The 20289-nt window shown below is 39.3% G+C and overlaps 1 protein-coding gene across 13 annotated transcripts in view; it reads left to right on the top strand.

Moving 5' to 3' along the window:
- KCNC2 (potassium voltage-gated channel subfamily C member 2) overlaps positions 1-11656 on the top strand; it is a 102050-nt gene extending 90394 nt beyond the window's left edge. For 4 of the 13 annotated variants that reach the window (XM_054049943.1, XM_054049934.1, XM_054049953.1 and 1 more), the window contains exons 3-5: positions 1108-2038; positions 4425-4592; positions 8530-11656. In XM_054049943.1, coding sequence (XP_053905918.1) covers positions 1108-2038; positions 4425-4592; positions 8530-8666 — 1236 coding nt within the window. In that variant the 3' untranslated portion in view covers positions 8667-11656. Of the gene's footprint in view, positions 1-1107; positions 2039-2364; positions 4593-8529 lie in introns of those variants that run through there. The other 9 variants (XR_008447252.1, XM_054049985.1, XM_054049967.1 and 6 more) reach the window with 9 other exon arrangements.
- The last annotated feature ends 8633 nt before the right edge of the window (positions 11657-20289 follow it).

The following is a 20289-nucleotide window of genomic DNA, read 5'->3' as shown; positions in this document are numbered from 1 at the left end:
AAACACTTTATAAATCCTGGCTCAGAAAGTGATTTGAACACATCATCTGTTCATGTACCACACCATTGCTGTTGGAGTGTTAACATGGTAGTACTATATTGTCACTTAAAAGAAGCTAATCATTATTGCAAAGGAATAACTGCTCAAACCACCTTTTCATTTGTGGTTTTTTACTGGGTCTAAGAAAGTTTATCTCACCATCCAGCTGTTTGGCCTAGTGTTAATTTTTGTGAGATCGTATCCCGGCCATTCTGTTTTCTTCAGTGCTCAACTGAGATGACTGACTTGAAGATCAGGCGGTAAGTGTGTTTTAAGTCCTTAACAATCCTGTGTGAGGGCTATCTCCAGCTTATTGAACTGTATTTTATCTATTCATGTGCCTCTACTAGTACTCAATTTTTATTTCCCTATTTGTTCAGATTGTCCTGGATTTGTAACTTTGATAGCAGGACTGTGATTCCTAACACACTGGCAGAGATCTGCCACTGTAGTGGAAGATGTTCTACTTTTAGTCCTGCCTAAGTGTGTGAGTGATGGTTGACTGTGCAACATAGGCTGTGCAATGAATTCTGCCTCTAACACAGAAGGTATTTGCTATCAGTAAATATCCTGTTTGTGAATTATTGAAAATCCAAAAGAAACCTGATGTTTGGATCTATAGGTACTCTGAGGTGCCCTTTGAGTCAAGTGTGAATTCCTGAACCATAATCTCAAGACCATTAGGGTCAGCCCTATTTTCTACTACATGAGAGGTGGGCAGTCTTAAATCTTGCTCTGTTTGGTGTGTATGGAGGCTGCTTATAAGGTACCTTGACAACTGCATGGAATTTAGATGATACAGTGCAGATTAAAGAATTTGTTACCACATTCTACATGAGTTGCGCACTGTCATGGTGTCCATTACCAAGGCTTGCCCTGCTCCCAGGCTCCTTGCCTTCATGTGAGAGCTGTCTGCTGCTCTGGCCTAGATGTAAAGGTTTATGTGTACAAATTCGTAAATCATTTGAGGATGAACCAGTGAAAGATTTATAATGATCACTGAAATTGTTGGTATTTATGTGAACAGCTGCACGGTTCTGATGTCTCTTCTCTTTCTTTTTGTTTCAGTTCATCGCCTTTGCCTCTTTATTCTTCATCCTAGTTTCAATCACAACTTTCTGCCTGGAAACACATGAAGCTTTCAATACTATTATAAACAAAACTGAGCAGGTCATCAATGGGACAGAAACTGTACTACAGTATGAAATTGAGACAGATCCTGCCCTGACATACGTGGAAGGAGTCTGTGTGGTATGGTTTACATTTGAATTTTTAGTACGTGTTGTTTTTTCCCCCAACAAACTTGAATTCATCAAAAATCTCCTGAATATCATTGACTTTGTGGCCATCCTGCCATTTTATCTAGAAGTGGGCCTGAGTGGGCTGTCCTCCAAAGCTGCTAAGGACGTGCTTGGTTTCCTCAGGGTGGTGAGGTTCGTGAGGATCCTGCGAATCTTCAAGCTCACTCGGCACTTTGTGGGCCTCAGGGTGTTGGGCCACACTCTGCGAGCGAGCACCAACGAATTTCTGCTGCTGATAATATTCCTGGCACTTGGTGTTTTGATATTTGCCACCATGATCTACTACGCAGAGCGGGTGGGAGCCCAGCCTAATGACCCATCAGCAAGTGAGCACACGCAGTTCAAAAATATCCCTATCGGCTTCTGGTGGGCTGTAGTCACCATGACCACACTGGGATATGGGGATATGTATCCACGGACTTGGTCAGGCATGCTGGTGGGAGCCCTGTGTGCGCTGGCGGGGGTGCTCACCATAGCCATGCCCGTGCCTGTGATAGTTAACAATTTTGGGATGTACTACTCCCTGGCCATGGCAAAGCAGAAACTGCCAAGGAAGCGGAAGAAGCACATCCCTCCTGCTCCTCAAGCCAGCTCTCCCACCTTCTGCAAGACAGACTTGAACATGGCATGCAATAGCACACAGGGTGATATCTGCCTGGGCAAGGACAACCAGCTGATGGAGCACAACAGATCATCAGGTAGGACCCCACTGGAAATGCATGACCTCTGAAAACACTTTATAGACCAGTATGTTTGGTAGGGGCCAGAAAGCTACCAGTCTTTCTGTCAGGAGAAGACATAGCTCCTACCCTTCTCCCCTCCAGTGTTTGCGTGTGTCAGTCTCATAGAGGATAAAATAGGTATAGCGATGTTCCCAAACCTCTATGTAGCTGGTCTATACAGTTTTGCTTGCTCTGTTGAGAATGCTTTCCTGCTGATGATATCAACCTTTTCTTTTGCCTGTTGTTTGTTGCGTCGTATGGATGTTTCTTGTTTTTTTGCATGACTGTGACTATTTGAGCAGCCACCGTGTCCCACCCTGTTGGACTCCATGGTGTTTTGCCTCAGTGTCTGTCTCTTGTGTCAGCTTTGCCTGTGCCACATCGTGGCCTGTTAAGCAAGATCCTACAAAGAAGCAGTCATTTAAAAGGAGCAGGTGCTTTAAATCAAAAGCCCAGCACTCAAAGGAAATAAGAAGAAATTATCTTTCTAGCTTTCTTTCCATTTGGCATTCTGCTTCCTTGGCTAGAAGAACCTCCTTTGTCTGTGTTAGATGAGGCATTGCATGGTATTTACTACTAATTGAATGATAATAGCATAGCTGATGTAGTTTGTCCAGAAAAATTAAAATGACAGCCCCTAGGAACATCATTGTTATTAGTGTTGATTTTTATGATTTATATTACCTTATTTGTTAGACTTCCAAATGATTGATAAGGAGTATTTTGTGCGAAATGCTGTGAAAGTGCATATCAAATGACAGTCTCTGCCCCTCCAAGCCACTGCCCCATATTCCTTATCTCTTAAAGAGTAAATTTTATCTCTCAGTATAATTAAAACAAAATTTTTTACCATCAAGGATTTTTCGTTTGTTTCCTGAATGTATTTATTCTTAAGCCAAGCACAATCTGATAACAAAACTCATACTAGTCATTAGACTGTTGGAAAGCTGCTGAAGATTAATAAGAATAAAACCACCCATGATTGGTGTCATTCAGTAATCACAGTTTATTTTTAAAAAAGAAGAGTCTGGAAACTTGGTCTCTGAACACTATCTATCTTTGGTCTGTTGTTCTGTAACTGAATTGCATTTATGCTCAAAGCAGCTCGTTTTCAGTCTCCAAGTGAGTGTTCACAGACAAAGTAACACATCTTTTTGAACATCCTAAATATATTTAAGAGGCTAGAAACACTTGAAAGGACTCACACTGAGGTTGGAATACAGTTAATTTTATAATACTTTAATTGATACTCACTTTCAGACAACATCTTTAAAGTGTTAATGATAACTTTTTCTGCTACCAGGTCATGCTAAAGGTATTCCAGAATGTACGGGGCTCAGAGTAAAGCAACATTTTTCTGTGACTGCACCTTTCTTTAGAAGGTGTTATAATCCTTGAACTTAGAAGATATGCAAAAAGGAGCCATTTTATATGTTAACTTTCTCTTTAGTAGTGCCACCACTCATATTGTGCATCGTAGCTTTATTTCTGGTACAGAGGGCTATTAGAGTCATTAGGAATTCTGTGAAAAACTTTTCAGACTGGATATAGTCCTTTGCTTTACCAGAAAAAGAACATGCTCAGGTTTAAATGCATAGGTAAAACTGAAGTCAATACCTTGCCATCACCCGTTATGTGCTGTACCGAGCAGAGATTTCTTTTCTTCAAGTGTGGCCTGAATCTGAATTAGTAGATAATTTTAAAAGACAGTCCTTTGGAAGTACCAAATCAGGAGAGGTAAGAGTTTTGCTGTTTGACAAAATTAACTACAGAGACCAAAGACAGCATTTAATGTCGGTACTTATGACAAGCAATGCAAGTGTGATAAGTATAGAAATGAAAGCCAAGTGTGTTACTAAACAGGTTTTAGTGCTAAATGTTGAAAATTTAACCCTCCTGGTGGAGGGATTGTCCTTAAAATATGCTAAACAACATATTTTAAGCAAAAATGACTAACATGACCTCTTGTTTATCAAAACAAGTATAACAAATTTATCAAAAAGTATAACCAAAATAATAAATACTTGCTTGAAATATTCAAGGTTAACTTCACTCCAAAAAGTTACAGTCCACAGTAGGCAACCAAAGGAGCTGTGATTTGATTATTTCTTATTTCATGTTAGTTTAGTATAACTTTGTATGAGATTTAAAAGAACAGGAAAGTCAAAAGATCGTATACTTTTGAATAAAAAATATACTGATGTACTGATTAATGGTGAACTGCCACCTTGTTTTCTTCTAATGATTTACCGTATAACTATTTTTTGAGTGATGGGAATATCCGGCATTCAGCATAAGCTCTTTGTGATGTCTCATTTCCTCATTCATAATTGTCTGTAAATGGGCATGGTGCTTTAACCAGTGTTATCAGGTGAAGACAGTGCAGGAAGTGAGCAGCCACTCTCACCTGGTGAAAGGCTCCCTCCCATCAGACGCTCTAGTACCAGAGACAAAAACAGAAGAGGGGGAACATGTTTCCTACTGACAACAAGTGATTACACGTGTGCTACTGATGGAGGGATCAGGAAAGGTATGGACTTCTTTCATTAGATCATAAAAGGTTACTTAGCAATGTGCTTGCGAAAAGCAATCTTAGAGTAAAATGATGTGCACAATGCTCTTACAGGAAAGACTGTACTCAAAATGTATCTTTTTTCTTTATTCCTAGCAATTCTTTTCCTGCTTTCCTTTTAGAAACACTCATTTCCTTTAGTCTTCACAAAAAATGCTTGATGTTGGACCCTCATTTCACTTGTGTCTTCATTTGTCTGTTATCTTTAATGGAAAAGCCTGCAATTCAGACCTTGCTCATCAACCACTCATCACTCAATACCATTTGTCATTCTAAAAGACAAATTAATTGTTTAATAACTTCAGTGGGCACTTAATAACTTAGTAAAAATTACAGCTGGATAAGTGACACTTAAAAGGTTGAAATGTCAGAAGTAAGCAATGTTTTTGTTCTGAACACAACAAAACATATCATGAGAGCCTATTTAAATATCTTTCAAAGAAAAAGATTGAATTTATAATGCCACAAAATGTCTCTTCTTTGTAATACACCCCTGATGCTAAAAAGTGACTGTCTAACCTAAACAGAATTCAACTGCAGTAAACAATGTTTGATCTTGCAAGCTGCTAGAAATGCCTTTGTAGTTATTCAGCTTCTTCAAATCTGATTATTCACTGTTCAGTAGGATTGGGTTTCTTAGTCAGAGTTTACAAAACCTTTGTCATTTTATACATCAACCTTCATGACTGGTAGTGTAGTTACCCCATCAGGCCACACTTGGCTGGGGCTGCAAACCTAATCTCAGGGCTTTGCTCCAAAATCAGCAACGCCAGTAGTAGTCGTCTTGCCGTTTCCTTACATATGAATTCCTTTGATTTCTTTGGTTTCTTGGCAGATTTTATCATTCCAACAGGTTTCACATTCCCGAGTACTGATGTGCAGAGTTCATCTGCAGCAGCCACGTGGCACTAAAACATTTTTGGCTGAGGTTTTCCTGCCTCTCCGCCCACCTCCACCCTCCTACCCCCCTTATTTTTTTTTTCTAACTCACTTTGTGCACAGCAAACATAGCAGTCCCAGCCAGCCACAGACCCTAAAGGAGTTCTCTTGAGTTATTCTGCACATATTCCTATTACATTTCAACAGCATGAGGTCAGTAGGTTAAACCTGTGAAGGGACTTGTGCAACCAGAGATTGATGTGTATGGTATTTGTAAAGGCTATGATTGTCTCTTTGCTCCTCTGTTTTACATATTCCTATGTATACCGTTTAGGCTAAATGGGACTTCATTGCAAGCACATTTTTGCACAGATTGGGATGCTTTCCATTGAGCATTTATCTTGCACTGTCTTCTCAACAACTAGGATTATTTAAAATGTCTCTGATGGTAAAAGTCCAGTCTTTGAGGTTGTCAGGAACATCTGAATAAGGCAGATTGCAATGGCATGTTGCCAGACAGGGTTCTTGACTTCTTTTAGGAAGTCAGTGTAAACATTGAGTGCTGTTCATTTGGCATTAGCCATAATTAGAACAGATCAGAAATAACAAAAGAAGTCACCCATCAGCTACTAAAGACATATTAATATATCGGTAAAACATATTTTATACTGGGACCACATGAACATTTTCATTTCAAGGCCGAGATTCAAGAGAAAATTGTTTTATAGTTTTTACTAGAAAAATGGGGCTTGAGTTCAGAACTGGCAGTTTCTTAATGAGAAATGTGGTCTTTTACTGGCTCTGATGGTAACCTTAGACTAAACTGAAATGTTTTAGCCACTAGCTTTCAAGTTTATTTTATACAGGGTAGGGAAGTTAGCTCATAAGCAGAAATCATCTTCATGTAGCATCCAAATGGTTTTGAATAATTTATACATCTAGTCTACTACTTGAATTTTATTTTTTCCCTTTCATTCTTTTGGTACATCCTTCTTGTTTGGTTGGTTCCTTGGTTGATTCTTGGTTGTGTTCAATGATCATTTACTCTGAGCTTTTTTTCATTAATATCTTATCTCCATCTCTAATATGATAATAATTCAAAGCTGATCCAAAGCCCACTAAAATACCTGGAAAGTACCAATTTTGGATCATGTCTCTCTCTTTATTCATCTTGTGTATCTCGTTTTCATTTTTTTAGGTGTTCCCATTTCCTTTCTCATCTTTACCATCTTCTTCTATCAGTTCTTTGCTTTTATCATTAGAAAAATAGCAGGAAAAATATTTTTTAAAAATACTTTCCTAGTTTCTGTGTAAAAAGCTACTTGTTTATTTTGATATTTTTTTGGCAAGCTTTATGTTTACAGGGGAGGTTAAATATATACACTAGCATGTGCTTCCCTCCGATTCCTGTTTCAAACATGATTCTTTCCAATCCATGTAAATACTGATAGAAATTCATAAACTGGAGGCTGTTTTTTAAATGTATCAGAACTCTGTGAAGCATCACAGCCTAGCCTGCCCTTGCAATCTGGAGGCAACATTGCATAAGTTTTTAGCAGACTTAAGTTATTCATTTGCTCTAAGTATAGTTTCACAGTGTGCAATTCTCAGTAGGTAAGAAATATTCTATGATTCTAAGAAATGTTAATCGTTTTTAGGAAAGAATCTAAGATATGATTTTTTTCCTGAAGACTAACTAGCTGTCAACTGTCTGTTGTGTGGAGATCTGGAATTTGAGCCAGTAACTATTTCAGTAAGACAAAAATGTCCTGTGACATCCTGTATAATGTTTAGCTGTATTGTCATTGGCATTTTAGAGTTTCTATGAGGAAAGTCTCAGTATTTCACTATAAGCAGTTTCTACCTGAATGTCTTAACCTGACAAATGCTTAGATGCATACTTGTCTTCAAGGAAATAGGTAATGCCATTGAAATAAATTGGAATTCTCATGTTTGCAGTGAAGCTTGTGTCCATGTACTTGCGGAGCAAGAGTCTGTCTGGCTTCATCTTCACTGTGTTTCCTTGATGATATTTCTCTCCAGACTGATGTGCTGATCCTTTTTTTCCCAAGTGAACTTATTCAGGTGCTACTGAAAATACTTGGGTATGAAGATAGTGATGGAGTGAATAGCAATGCTTTTCCATCATTGTACAGCATATTCTTTACAAGATGAAAACAATCTATATGCAGCAAAAAGTAGGTAGCTAGAATTCACAGTGTATGTGAACAGAAATGTCTGCACGTGCAATGTTCCCTTCAGATTGTGAAGCATTATGTGGTTGCCTCGTTTAATGATTAAGTATTTACTACTTGCTTATGTGAACTAATACCTTTTTTTTCATTTGAGTCAGCTGGAGAAGGAGCACAAATATGGTGTTTTAAATTTGCCAGTCAGGAGGCATTTGCAATGAACACTGCTGTCTTATTATACTTTAATATAAGACACAAAGTCTTAGGCTTAGTATTTCTGAAGATGGAGCTTCTTTCCCATATTATCATACAGTTCTCTGCGGAAGTGATTTACACATACTGTATGCAATTTATCTGGTTTTTGTTTTATTTATTTTTAAAGAAAAATTATCTTTTATTAGGAATGGGTTTAGCAGAGATAGTGTAATTGTAACACTTTTTATAGTCTGTTTTAATGAATTGTTTATTATGCTTAGACAGATAGTTCACCCAGTAACCCTGCTGGGATCCTTTATCTTGCACTCTGTGCAACCCTGCTGAAACCGATAAAATGGCACCAGGTGCAGGATGGGATGTGGAAAAACAGTTCAGACCTCTTCTGTTATGGTCTATTTAATTTTCTGGGAAAGAATAGCTGCGTTAATTTGTAAAAAAAAATATGTATTAATATCTTTTGGTAGTAATGTGCCTCAGCTCTGAGTTCTCTTGCAGGCAGATTCCCTCTGAGTCCCCAATAGCTCCTTGGGTTACATTACATTGTGTTGTTTGTCTTTGTCTATTTTTTGGCTGAATTCAACTGATGTCTGTGCATTTTCTCATACAAGGCTATGAAAAATCTCGAAGCTTAAACAACATAGCTGGCTTGACAGGCAATGCTCTGCGACTGTCTCCAGTAACATCACCTTACAGCTCACCTTGTCCTCTAAGGCGCTCTCGATCTCCCATTCCTTCCATCTTATAAACCAGATGGCATCAATCGGCTATATAGTATTAAATCAAATACTGTGTGCCACATATTGGAAATAAATGTAGCATTAAATATAGGCTCCACAAATATGGTGTAACTCCTGCATGATATAACTGGCAGTAGTAAGAAATGCCACTTAGGTAGCTGAAGATTTTTATCTTGGCTTTTAAAGATTACCTAAGGTTGCACTTCTCCTTTTATCTACTATATTGTTCTATTTTCCTGTGGCAATAAAAGGACAGTTAGTGGATTCTGTTGGCCAGTATATTCAATAAATAAATACTTTCAGGGAGATTTACTTAAAATAATGTGCTTCCAAAAAATTATTAGTCACTCCATTGAACCTCCATTTTTTGTGACTCTAATCCATTCTGAAGATGTCTGGAATCGTGTCTTCGTTGCACACAATGTGACTTGGGTCTGCTCATTTGCATGGACCATCCTGTCTCCATCACCTGACAAGCAGTGTTGCTGATCGCGGAGACCAAAGGGGGCTCTGGATGTGTGTTCTTGCATTGTACCATCCTGCTGAAATGAAAGCACTGATAAACTGGTCTGCATGTGGGATTGTTTTCCTTTGTTTAACCTTTTCCTTTATTTTTTTTAATGATCTACTTGTTTATAAATGGCTTTATTTTCTGATTAACTTTCTTCGGTACTGGATTGCTGTATCAGAGTTCTGAATGTCTCCGGTTGTTTGCACACAGATAACTGCAAAGAGGTTGTCATTACTGGTTACACGCAAGCAGAAGCCAGATCTCTTTCTTAATGGCTTGGGGAAGGCACAAAACATGCAAGAAAGGTAAACGCCATCCAGACTTGCAATTTTAAGCTAGCAAGTGCTGCTTGGTACTGTAGTCGTTTTTCTACTCCAGGGTTCTTCAACATTTTCAGAGGCTGAGTACCAAGTAAAATTGAGATTATTGGGGGCTCGTTTGTACCACTGTAAGAGAGTAGTAGTTCTCAAGTCGGGTTTTTGACCAGCCTTATACCTCTGGCTCATGAGCTTAAAAAATTTCTTCAGTCAATGTTTTTTGAGGTGCTTTGTCCTATATGTTGTTTGTCTGTCTGTTTTGCAACACGTCTACTGTATTCTCCATCCGTCTCCATAAAGCACAGAGATACTGTTAAAAAGCCCCCCTCTTTTAAGGGTAACTAAGGACAGTTTTCTCCTTTTCTCTTTTTTTTCATATGGACTATGCTTATCTGTATAGATACAAATATATATATTTTTTTCAAGTGCAAGTTACTATTGTCTAGACTAACTCATGTGAGCACTCCGAAGATATTTTGAGTGGAATTTAGTAGTGACTTTACAGTACTGACCGGTTGCCTATTGCATCAATCTTCCTTCTAGCAACCAGCATTCATTACAGTTTTGAAACTGTATCTCTTCTAGTGGCTTTTGCATTTAGTATTAATCTCTGTTTATGCAACAGGACAAATGCAATGGCAGATCTGATGTTCTGGGCTGGTGAGGAAAAATCACCCTAAACCGTAGTTTTAGAACTACATGGGGAAGAACATAACAACCCAAATCTTAAGATATCCTTGAGATTGTTGAATAATCCCTGATTGCCATGTTTTATTTTTTATTAGGAAAAGAAATATAACTTATTGTTGATCATGTAACATGTTCTTCTGTATATAGCCTAGCCCAACAGCATGACCTGCATGTCAGAATTCTTGTACAATAATGTATTTATCAAATTATACATTTTTGATGTTTAGAGATGTACATTGATTTAGTTTTGGTAAAATATTGTCAATAGAGAAATAATTACAAACAGCTTTTAGCAAAGGAATTAATATAATATCTGGTGCTGCTGTTATATTAACTACAGTGTTGTACAGAATTTATCATGGATTTTTGACTGCTGAAAAAGGGACAATGGAATTTAGCCATACCAAGGACTGTACTGGAAAGAGACTGCTGCTGCTGAATGGGCCCTGATAAACAACTCACACCTTAAGGAAGTCACTGAGACTTTACACTCGAAGTAGAGCTTGTTAAAGAAGATTAAAGACTGCTCGTAATTACTGCTGCCAGAGGAAGGGGTGACTAGTCACTGTTGTTGAGTCAGCTGTAAATAAACTGTGTGTGCATGGAATATCAGTTTTTATCTATATCAAGGAAAGCTGAATTTAAATCATCATTGCTAAGGCTCCATGCAAAGACCCACACCCCTATGTGTATTATTCCTGGTTACTGCAGTAAGTTGTGCTGTGGATCATGCAAAGACACACTTAATAATAATAGTGATGTAAACTACATCTGTCTTGACTCTGTCATAATAATGCTATATTTTGCAAAGGTCACAAATATGAGCAGGGTAGGTTTGCATAAGTCCTTGCTTTCTCAGTTTGCCATCACCTATATTTGTATGAATTCTAGAGTACATGCCAGGTCTTAAGTTTACTTTTCACTTCTTTGATAACAGAAATGTGACTGCAGACAAACATCACTGACTTTGTCCACAGCACACAGTCTTCTTTCATTGTTACCTCAAACTATAAGTATTATAAGAAATAAAATTCTGGCAGCAAGTCTATTTGTTTTTTTTTTTTTAATTCAGTGTTGCAAAGCCAACATCAATAAGTATAAAAGTTGTATTAAAATTATATCCTACAAATGTATATTTTACATAAAAGAGATATTCTTCGATCAGTTACTTTTTGTGATTTTTTGTGGTAAATGAATCTAGTCTATTCTATGTTTATGAGCCATTGTAGTGCTACGATGTGGTAATTATGTTCTCTCCATCCTATTCAATGGGAAATTCTCCAGAAACTGTTTTGTCACCCTGATGTCCCAATTGTAGGGACCTGTCCCAGTTGTGAAACTCTGTATTGTGGAACTTCTGTGAACATGTCAAGGTGCATGCACAATCCTGGTGGAAACCAGTGGAAATGTAATACCTGAATTGGAGAATAAAATGTAAAAGACCTGGGGTGGAACTTGGAACGTATCTTCTGAAGTGGCTCATGCGCTTTCTTTAGCTGATCGGTCCCCTGCCTGCCACTGGCCATCCCAATTCTCAAACCAGTTTTCTACGCTACATGAGGACTAGCATGAGCTGACTTCTAAAACAATTCAAATCTTCCTTCTTGTTAATGTCCCCACTCCTTGTAATTGTACTAGATATCAGATTCAAGACAGTTGCATCCTAGCTTGAAGTCAATCCAAAAAAGAAGTGATAAATGATTGCTTAAAACTCCCAACGCAATACGGTATTTGGGGTAACCAATGAAAACCCTGAATACATGAGCAGAGTGTCTGAGAGGGGTGAGAGAGTTAATACAGCTGTACACACCATCTGAGAGGCTGTTGCTGCAGTATTTTGGAAAGGGTGCTGTAATGTAAGGAAGATTCCAGGAAGCAGGACCAAGAGATGTTCAGGTTTTGGAAAATATCTTATAGTGCCATACCACGAGAGCTCTGTGTGCTGAGTTTGCCCAGAGATTAAAAGTTGACTGGACTGTGGCTTATGAGGAGTTCCTACACGAAGAAGAGTGTAGTGGTTAACCAGGACAAGACTCACCATCAACTCCAGTTGCTCAGGTCTGATGTTTGCCCTCAAGAGAGAGGTGTCTGTCTTTTCTCAGTGCTACAAAGGGACAGTGAGAAGACCCAGATAGGATGCAGACAGGATGATGTGTTGTGTTGACAAGACTGTAGAAAATACTGATGGTCAGATGGTGTCTGACTTCTTCTACTGTCTCTGGATGGTAAGGAGCTTAAGCCTGGATGGACCTCCACTGATATAGGACCTTGAATCCAGAATATCCTGATTCCAGCTACTTATTTTTCCCCTAGAGAACCAAGCGAATGTATAAGTAAGTTTGTTAAATATTCATGTGTCTTGGGACTACAGCTAAAATCAGACTATTCTAAGAGGAAGAGTTGGCTTAATAACAAGCCCTCAAAGACTAGCCCCTTCATGTTCTTCCGCTTCTTCTGAGCACAAGAAGGTGTGAAAGTGTGTTTTCATGGGAGGTAGGCCACTGGTGTTTAACTTTCTTAGACTGAGGTATGCTCTGAATCTAGTCTTTACTCTTCAAGGTGATGCAGTTCTTATGTGTCAGGTACTATGTAAAGGATTTAACTGTTTCGGCCATCCATTAAGAATAAGTAGGTACAATAATCTTTTGTAAAGGGTGTCCTCACAGTGCAATGTGCTTATGCAGAGACCTTCAGCCCTACAGAAGCAAAACTCTTCCTGGAGGAAGTAGCTTTGGGTCAAGCAGGAAGATGCTATGTAAGTGTGGGTATGCTGTGGATCAAATCCTCACCAAAAGGCAGTTGTGGGAATTTCTGGGCCTGCTTTAAGAGTCCGAACACTTATTCAATCCTTATATAATTAAGACTTGAGGATTAGAAGTCAAACCTAGATAGAGTTAAAAAACCCAATAAGTTTAGAAGCAATGCATTCATTAAGACAATTTACCAAAGGTTGTTGTTGCGTTTTGAAGTCACGAAAGAGCAGCTTTTGGAAAGGTAAACTAGTGCAACAGCAGGGTTGGTACAGAGATCAAAAGCTTTGACGTATTGTGGAGATAAGCAGAGTATAGGATCTTTGGAATTTGATCACAGCTGTTGTTCTTATGGGGCCTCATTCAGCACTGAGAAAACATTGCTGTTCCAGCAAATTTTGAGATGCTATGTTATGAGTGTTATAAATGTGTACTGTAAACTGGTTCCAGAATTCCTAAGAAGCATACAGTTCATAATAATTAATATAATGCTGTGTGTCAGGGGGGATTTTTTATGTATGAAACAATTCTTGTTCCTAAATGTTCTCTTAAAGGAGGACTGGATTAAATTAAAGCTGTTAAAAGAGAAGGAAATTTAAGGAAGCCTCTGTTCAGATGAGTTACTGAAAACCAAAGGGGCAGGGAACCAATCTGACACGAGCAAATTTGCCAGCATATTTAATGTGATGATATGAACTTTAAAAGTCATGAATGAATTAACTGTATGAAAGAGTAGGGTATTTTATCATTGGAATAAATCATGCAGAATTCAGATAAAGGAAATTGGAATGGAAAACTGCTACTAGAAAGAGAAAATTAATATATTAGTATACTGTATTACAAGCAATGGCTTGAACGAGTTTATAATAGAGCCTTTGAATACTAACTGAATGAGATGAAATTACCAAAAAATTGAAGGTTTCTATCAGGTTAAAGTTATCAGAAATATTAATATTTTTATAATACATTATTTTCCCCTTGGAAACACTTATTTATTTAACTTCTAAAGAGACAAGTTATTTAAGAAATGGTGGGTTTTAAAGCCAAGAGTTGGCTCATGAATAAATATTCAGATGATAGTATTGGATATTGGGTACCTAGCTGGTGTGCCATTACCAGCATTTCCCTCCTACTAGACTGAATATGCCTGAGACATGTTGAAATTGCAGAGATGTCTGATTGCTGGCCCCAGAGAAGCAAGTCTGTCACACACTGGCTCTGCGGGAACTCTGGCATGAACTTCAGCAAAGTGTGAGGGGTGCAGACCTCCTGGTTCTGCAGCACTGCCTGCAGAAGTACTCGGAGCCTTTGTCTACATGTGACTTCTCATTGCCTTCTGACAAAATACATGCACTTTCCCCACCCTCTGCAACCTCCTCCCCGAACTCCATCCTTCTGTTGCTTGCATTTTTTTCTCACGAGCATGTTGATGAACAGCTGACAGATTTCAGAGTCATGTTTTCACAGCTTTACATTCACAGATGGCAATATTCTAGCAATTTAGTTTTTTAAAAAAGAAATTGGAGGTGGACACTTTTTGAAAATTTGGCACCAAAATAATACGTATTTCATTTAACAACTATGTTAATTGCAGGTGGAAAACTGGAGATCAGTTTAGAACCAGGGCCACAGCTAGGTTATACTGAACATTTCAGGATGTGTTCGTTCTATATTCTGCATCTGATTAGAACATTGTAACATTTTACTATCACATGAAGATCCCAGTTTTCTCCCCAGATGGGATTTGGAAGTAAGGTGCTAGGGCTATTCAGAGAGTACTATTTTAAGTTAAACGTTTTATCCATAGAGTTGTTGTGACTTCTATGGGGCTGTAAACATGAATTGTAATATGAAGGAAAAGATACTGCATGAGACATACTGAGGCTGTAATAGATGGCTGTAATCCATATTTGTCTTGCAGAATGGTACAAGCACCCTCTCTTCTAAACACGAAAAGCAGGTGATTTTGTGTTAACTGCATCAGAAGAACTTTAGACCTACATAAGATAATGAACTACCAAGAGAAGAAAGTGGAAATTCTTTTCTTGACCTTAAGACAGCTTATTTGCAAAAGCAGCAAGATCAGCCTTATTTAAGAAGCTTGGCCTTTGCAGTGAAACAATGCAAAACTCCATCAATCTGAAGAATAGTAAACCGAAGCCACATTATCCTATTAGGCTGATGCTAAATATAGAATAGTTATGCAATTCCTTACAGGGATTTCCTTGCTTTGTGACCATATGAAACACTAAGGTTTTATGAAAATCTTATTTTCTTCATGCCTGTAAATGTTGTTGGTACAATGCAATGTTTGGCACTCTGGAAGTCTCAAAACTATGGCATTGTTAAGTATTAATTCTTGCATTTTGTTGGCATGAAAAATCAAGTTGCTTCTGGACTGGAACACTGGGAAGGGGGATAGAGGGAGCACTGAAGGACAGTTTTCTTGACCTTTTATGGGATCTGCCGCATGTAACTGCAACCACACAGAAACTAAAATACACAGCTTTCCCTATGTCTGTGTCTTGACAGTGACCATAACTTTTCCAGTTCTGAAATTGTTCTTCATTGTTTTGGTGGGAAAGCATGCCTACACAATTTATTTAGTTACTGCTGCTTATAGCTTCTACTTAATCCTTGAGGAATTTGTTGTAAATCTGTGAATAATGGAGCAATTATAGAGTTTAAAAGCACTAGGACTGAAGTCAGAACTTATGCACAAAATTAATAGGTCTGTCTGTAATTACAGAAGAGTTTTCTCTGTACAGGACATTATCTGAACAAGTTGCCTCACTGAAATGAATGGCAAAACTGCCCTTGGCTTACCTAAGTGAGACTAGGTCTTGGGAAGAAACTGATTTATGTTATGGGAATTTCCAGGACATTTGTCACCAGCATCTTGGTATGCAAACACATTTCAGCTAAAAAAAATACTATAATGATAATTATAATAATAAAAAATATTAATTATTTGCTTGTGCTTTATCTTGATGGACCCTATTTCTGATTTGAGTACAAGCAGCTATAAGGGTATGCAACCACAGCTTTTAGCTGTGCTATGTTCTCCTTTCTTCATGCTCCATCAGCTGCTGCAGCTGCAGCAGAAAGGCCTGTGTGAGTGCCTGGAGCTTTACACTGCATCTGGAAGGTCCATCCTCCCCCATAATGCAGGAGTGAGGTGAAGAAAGCTATTGTCGCCTGCGCACCCAACTCACTTACAGGGTGTACAGCAACACCTCTGCACTATGCATGCCTACTGCCTACTCCAGGCAGCTGCTTGGCTTTCTCCAGATCTAAAGGATCAAGTATCAACAGAAAGTTATTTTACCCATATCTTATATACCTATTTCAGTATGGGTCAAATTGATCCCTGTGAGTGCCTGCTCACAGAAAAAGTAGCCGGACCTGCTTCCATTCTAGCCCTGGGGCTGAGGGTTTGTGCAGAGGCAACGTGTCCCTGCTCCAGTGCCTGCCTCTCCCAGTGCTTTACTTGCTCTTGAAAACACGCAGTGCCAAAACTACTCATGAACATTTCCCATCCGTTGTCCCAGAAATAGTTCCCTTTTCAGCATTTGAATTCTTCTCAGAAAAACAAGAGAGTGTGCAATCAGAGCCTGCCCGGGAGGCAGCTGGTGCTTAGGTGTGTGGGACTGACATGTCCCCACACTAATGCCCAAGATTTCCTCTCTTTTTTTCTTTTTTATTGCAAGAAATACATCTCTGACTGAAACTTTCTCATCGTGTAAGCTCTGAATGTGCTTCAAAGATACATATTGGAAGAACATTTGGCTAGCTGAGAAGCTTTAAGCAGAGTTCATTAATTGATTGTTATTTTTTTCCCTTTCTGCAGTCTCCCGAACATCCAATGTAGATTGTAGCCCTTGTTTTATTTGCAAATGCCTTTACTGCTCTCCACCATCTGCAGCTTCCTTAGCTTCAACTCTCCCCATCCTATATACAGGAGTTACCCACATAGCTCCTTTGCCTGACTCTTCATTACAGTGCAGGTGTAGCTTGCCTGAGAGCTGCTGGGAAGGGAAAAGGTAAGCGAATTTGGACCTTAATAACCAGCATAGATGAGTACATGGCTGAGTCTCCTCATGAAGCTGACTAAAACCTGTTACAGATATTCAGTTGGGTCCAGCCCAGCTTGGAATGAATTTGCAGTTCTATGCAGATCCTTCTGTATGGCCAACACAATAGGGAACATTAAATTTTGGAACCACAGAATGCTGTCTAAAAGCAGCACAGCTGTCAGTGAAGAGCAGTTTGCAACTGGAATATGGCCAGTGACAGGGACACTGCGAAAGGACATTCCAAAAACCAGATAGAGATGATTGCTTAGAAACCAAATTCAGAAATTAGATTTTCCAGCCACCTATTCACTGAGCTATTGATTTACAATTCAATACAATAGCACTGAGCAGAGTGATTGGAGTGCTGGATATATCATAATTTACTAAAAGGAATGACAAATAGTGATGTGATTCTTTCTGCCTTTTTCTAAGGCTTACTGTAATACCGAATTTTCTTCACACCTGAAGATAAATACAATGAAAATAGGTGCATTAGCTAAATCAATGTTTGGGAATAAGCATTCATCACAGGTAACTATAAGAATTTACTTTAAGAAACATTTTTATATTTTAGTACTAAATAAAAGTTGTTCATTGAGTTTTATTCATAGTCCTCTATATCCTTTAAAGAGGGAATAATTTCTAGATTTGACTGTCTCTGTTACTGGGAAGTCTATTTCATATATCTGTATTTTAATTTTTAGGCAGTAACTGGTAAGATTTTTATTCAATCATTTCTGAATAGCCTGTGTTTATTTAAAAATACTAGACAAACTGTGTTATGTGCTTCCCCAAGTTTTCATGTGAGATATTTTTTACTTGACTGACAGGGCATGCAGACATCCACAGAGATGCTACAGGTTAATGGTCTGTAGATCTCAGCAGGTCCTTGGGGTGATTTGGGGGCTGTTGCTACCATGTTGAGGCTAAGCAAAGGGGCTGAGACTGCAGCTTTCTGACTCCCCATAAAGCTTTCTGCATGCAGAGCTGAGAGATGCTAGCATCTGTTTGTTGTCAACACTGGGATTTAATTCCCTGCCTCCCTAAAAATCCTGTCCCAACCCACTGAGCAGTGTGGACGTCCTCTGCAGGGTACAGCTCTGATGTTACACTTGCATTGCCAACAGCACTGCCAATACCTTTTTGAGTCCTAGATCTGATTTCACCTGTGCAGCTGACTGTCTTGTTTGGGACTCAGCAGTGGTGCATGGGGTAAGTCTAACATCATTCAGACCTTAACACTAAACTGTGCGATCCCTGATAAAAATTTTAGTGGGTCTACTGGAACATGCTGAATGCCCAAGAAGCGGTGTTACGTGACAGCCACAATGCTGCTGCAGCACGTTTCTGTGTCTTCTTGCCCTGAGGCACCCAATGAGGGTGTTTTCTCCCGTGCGTGGAGCTTTGCTCACAGAGCTGCTGGCAGGGAAGCAGAGCCATGCAATGAGCACCGAACACATTGCATTCCTCTCACCTTTCCCTTCAGCTCCATGACTTTGCGAGATAGTGTCATCATTGCAAAAATATTTAAATTAATGCCACATCTAAGTATTGTACGATGTCATGCGCTTGGTATAAACTGCAAATTGTACCACATTGCATAAGACAGTGCGAGATGGGTTCTTCTCCAAATCTTTCTGCAGGAGCATGACTTCGGAAGCTCAGCGGTAAGCGACATTTTTTTTTCAGAGATAGGAAAGGAATGTGTGGTTTTGCCTATTGGGTAAGTGGTTGGATTTGAAGGATTATAAAGGTGCCCACACTGGCCTGAGAAGGGGACAGATGTGCACTGGATGGTCCCTGAGTCCTCACACTGTCCTGCCTGCACCAAGATCTAGGGGATCTGTTGGATGTGGACCACTCTCTAAGGGCTAGAAACAGTATATCCCAAATCAGACTCTGGGGCCAAACCCTGCTGGACATCATCCATCATGCAGTGTCACTGCCCACTGCATATCACCTCCTACTCATATCCAGAGGCATTGGGCCCTTTACCACAGAGATGTACCTCACTCCTCTCCACTCTTCAGTAGCTGGATTTTCTCTTTTAAGACTTGATCAGACTTCTACAGACCAAGAGGAAACACAGAGCATCCCCAAGGCTGGGGGTACAGGGAAACATTTGCTCTTAACATTTGCTCATTGGGTGTCCTGGGTATGGGTATATCCTCCTCTTCCAGCCGCCACTGCAGCCACCAGCTCTTTTCCATCCTGCCCCATCTTTCCCACTGCGCATTCCCAGCAGCTGGAAAATAAGAAACCACTGTGCATTTCTGACCGTAACAAGGTTCTTTCTTCCTTCTCTTATGTTCTATGTAAAGCAGCGTCACCATGAAGGTGGCACCAATCACATTTGTCACCACAATCAACCCAAACCGGTATGGTTAAGCATAAGGCAAGGTTTGTTAAACAGCTCCATGACCTAGGTGTAAAGTCTGGCCAGAAGAGAAGCAGTTGTTATTGCACGTTTTGCATGAGGGAGTGTACTGGGTTTGGATAGGATAGAGTTATTTTTCTTCATAGGAGCTTATATGGGATATTTTTTTGATTTACGAAGAAAGCAGTGTTGGTAATACACCCATGTTTCATCTACTGCAGAACAGTGCTTACACAGGGTCAAGGCCTTTTCTGCTTCTCAGACTGCTCTGCCAGTGAGCAGGTTGGGGGTGTGCAGTAAGTTGTGAGTGGGCACAACTGAGACAACTGATCCCAAGTGATCAAAGAGGTGTTCCAGTCCAGCATATGACATCATACTCGGCAGTAAAAGCTTGCCGCAGTGACAGGGGGCAGACTTTGCCAGGGCTGCTGTTGCCGGTGGCCTGGCTGTACGTCAGTCAGCTGATAGTGCGAAAATCTTTGATGTTTTTTGTACCACTTCTTTTTCTTGGTTTTGTTTTTCTTTTCCTTGCTGTTTAATATTTTGTTTATTAAACTGTCTTTATGTCAATCCATGTGTTTTTCCCACTTCTATGTATTCTCCCATAGGCTGCTTTTGGTTGTGTTTAAAGTGATAACAGGACTTGTTTCTTTGCTTGGATTGTTTTGCCTCCAATTAGTCTTAAATATCCAATTTAGCTTGTACATTGGAAATTTCTTTCCCCCCTCCTTTTTTTTTGCAACACCATTTACATTTTCAAGACCAACTTAAGGCAATTTGAAGGAGACATCAAAAGCAGAGCAGTTGATTTTGAAATGTAAGTGCTGCCTCACAGTTTCACAGCTAGATGTGGTCTTTAGCCTCATTAGGATTACAAGACCACCAGTATTTCTGAATTACTTTTACATAG

This window comes from Cuculus canorus, chromosome 1, assembly GCF_017976375.1.
Source record: "Cuculus canorus isolate bCucCan1 chromosome 1, bCucCan1.pri, whole genome shotgun sequence".
NCBI classification, from domain to species: Eukaryota; Metazoa; Chordata; class Aves; order Cuculiformes; family Cuculidae; genus Cuculus; species Cuculus canorus.
This window is presented reverse-complemented; position numbering and strand designations above follow the sequence as displayed.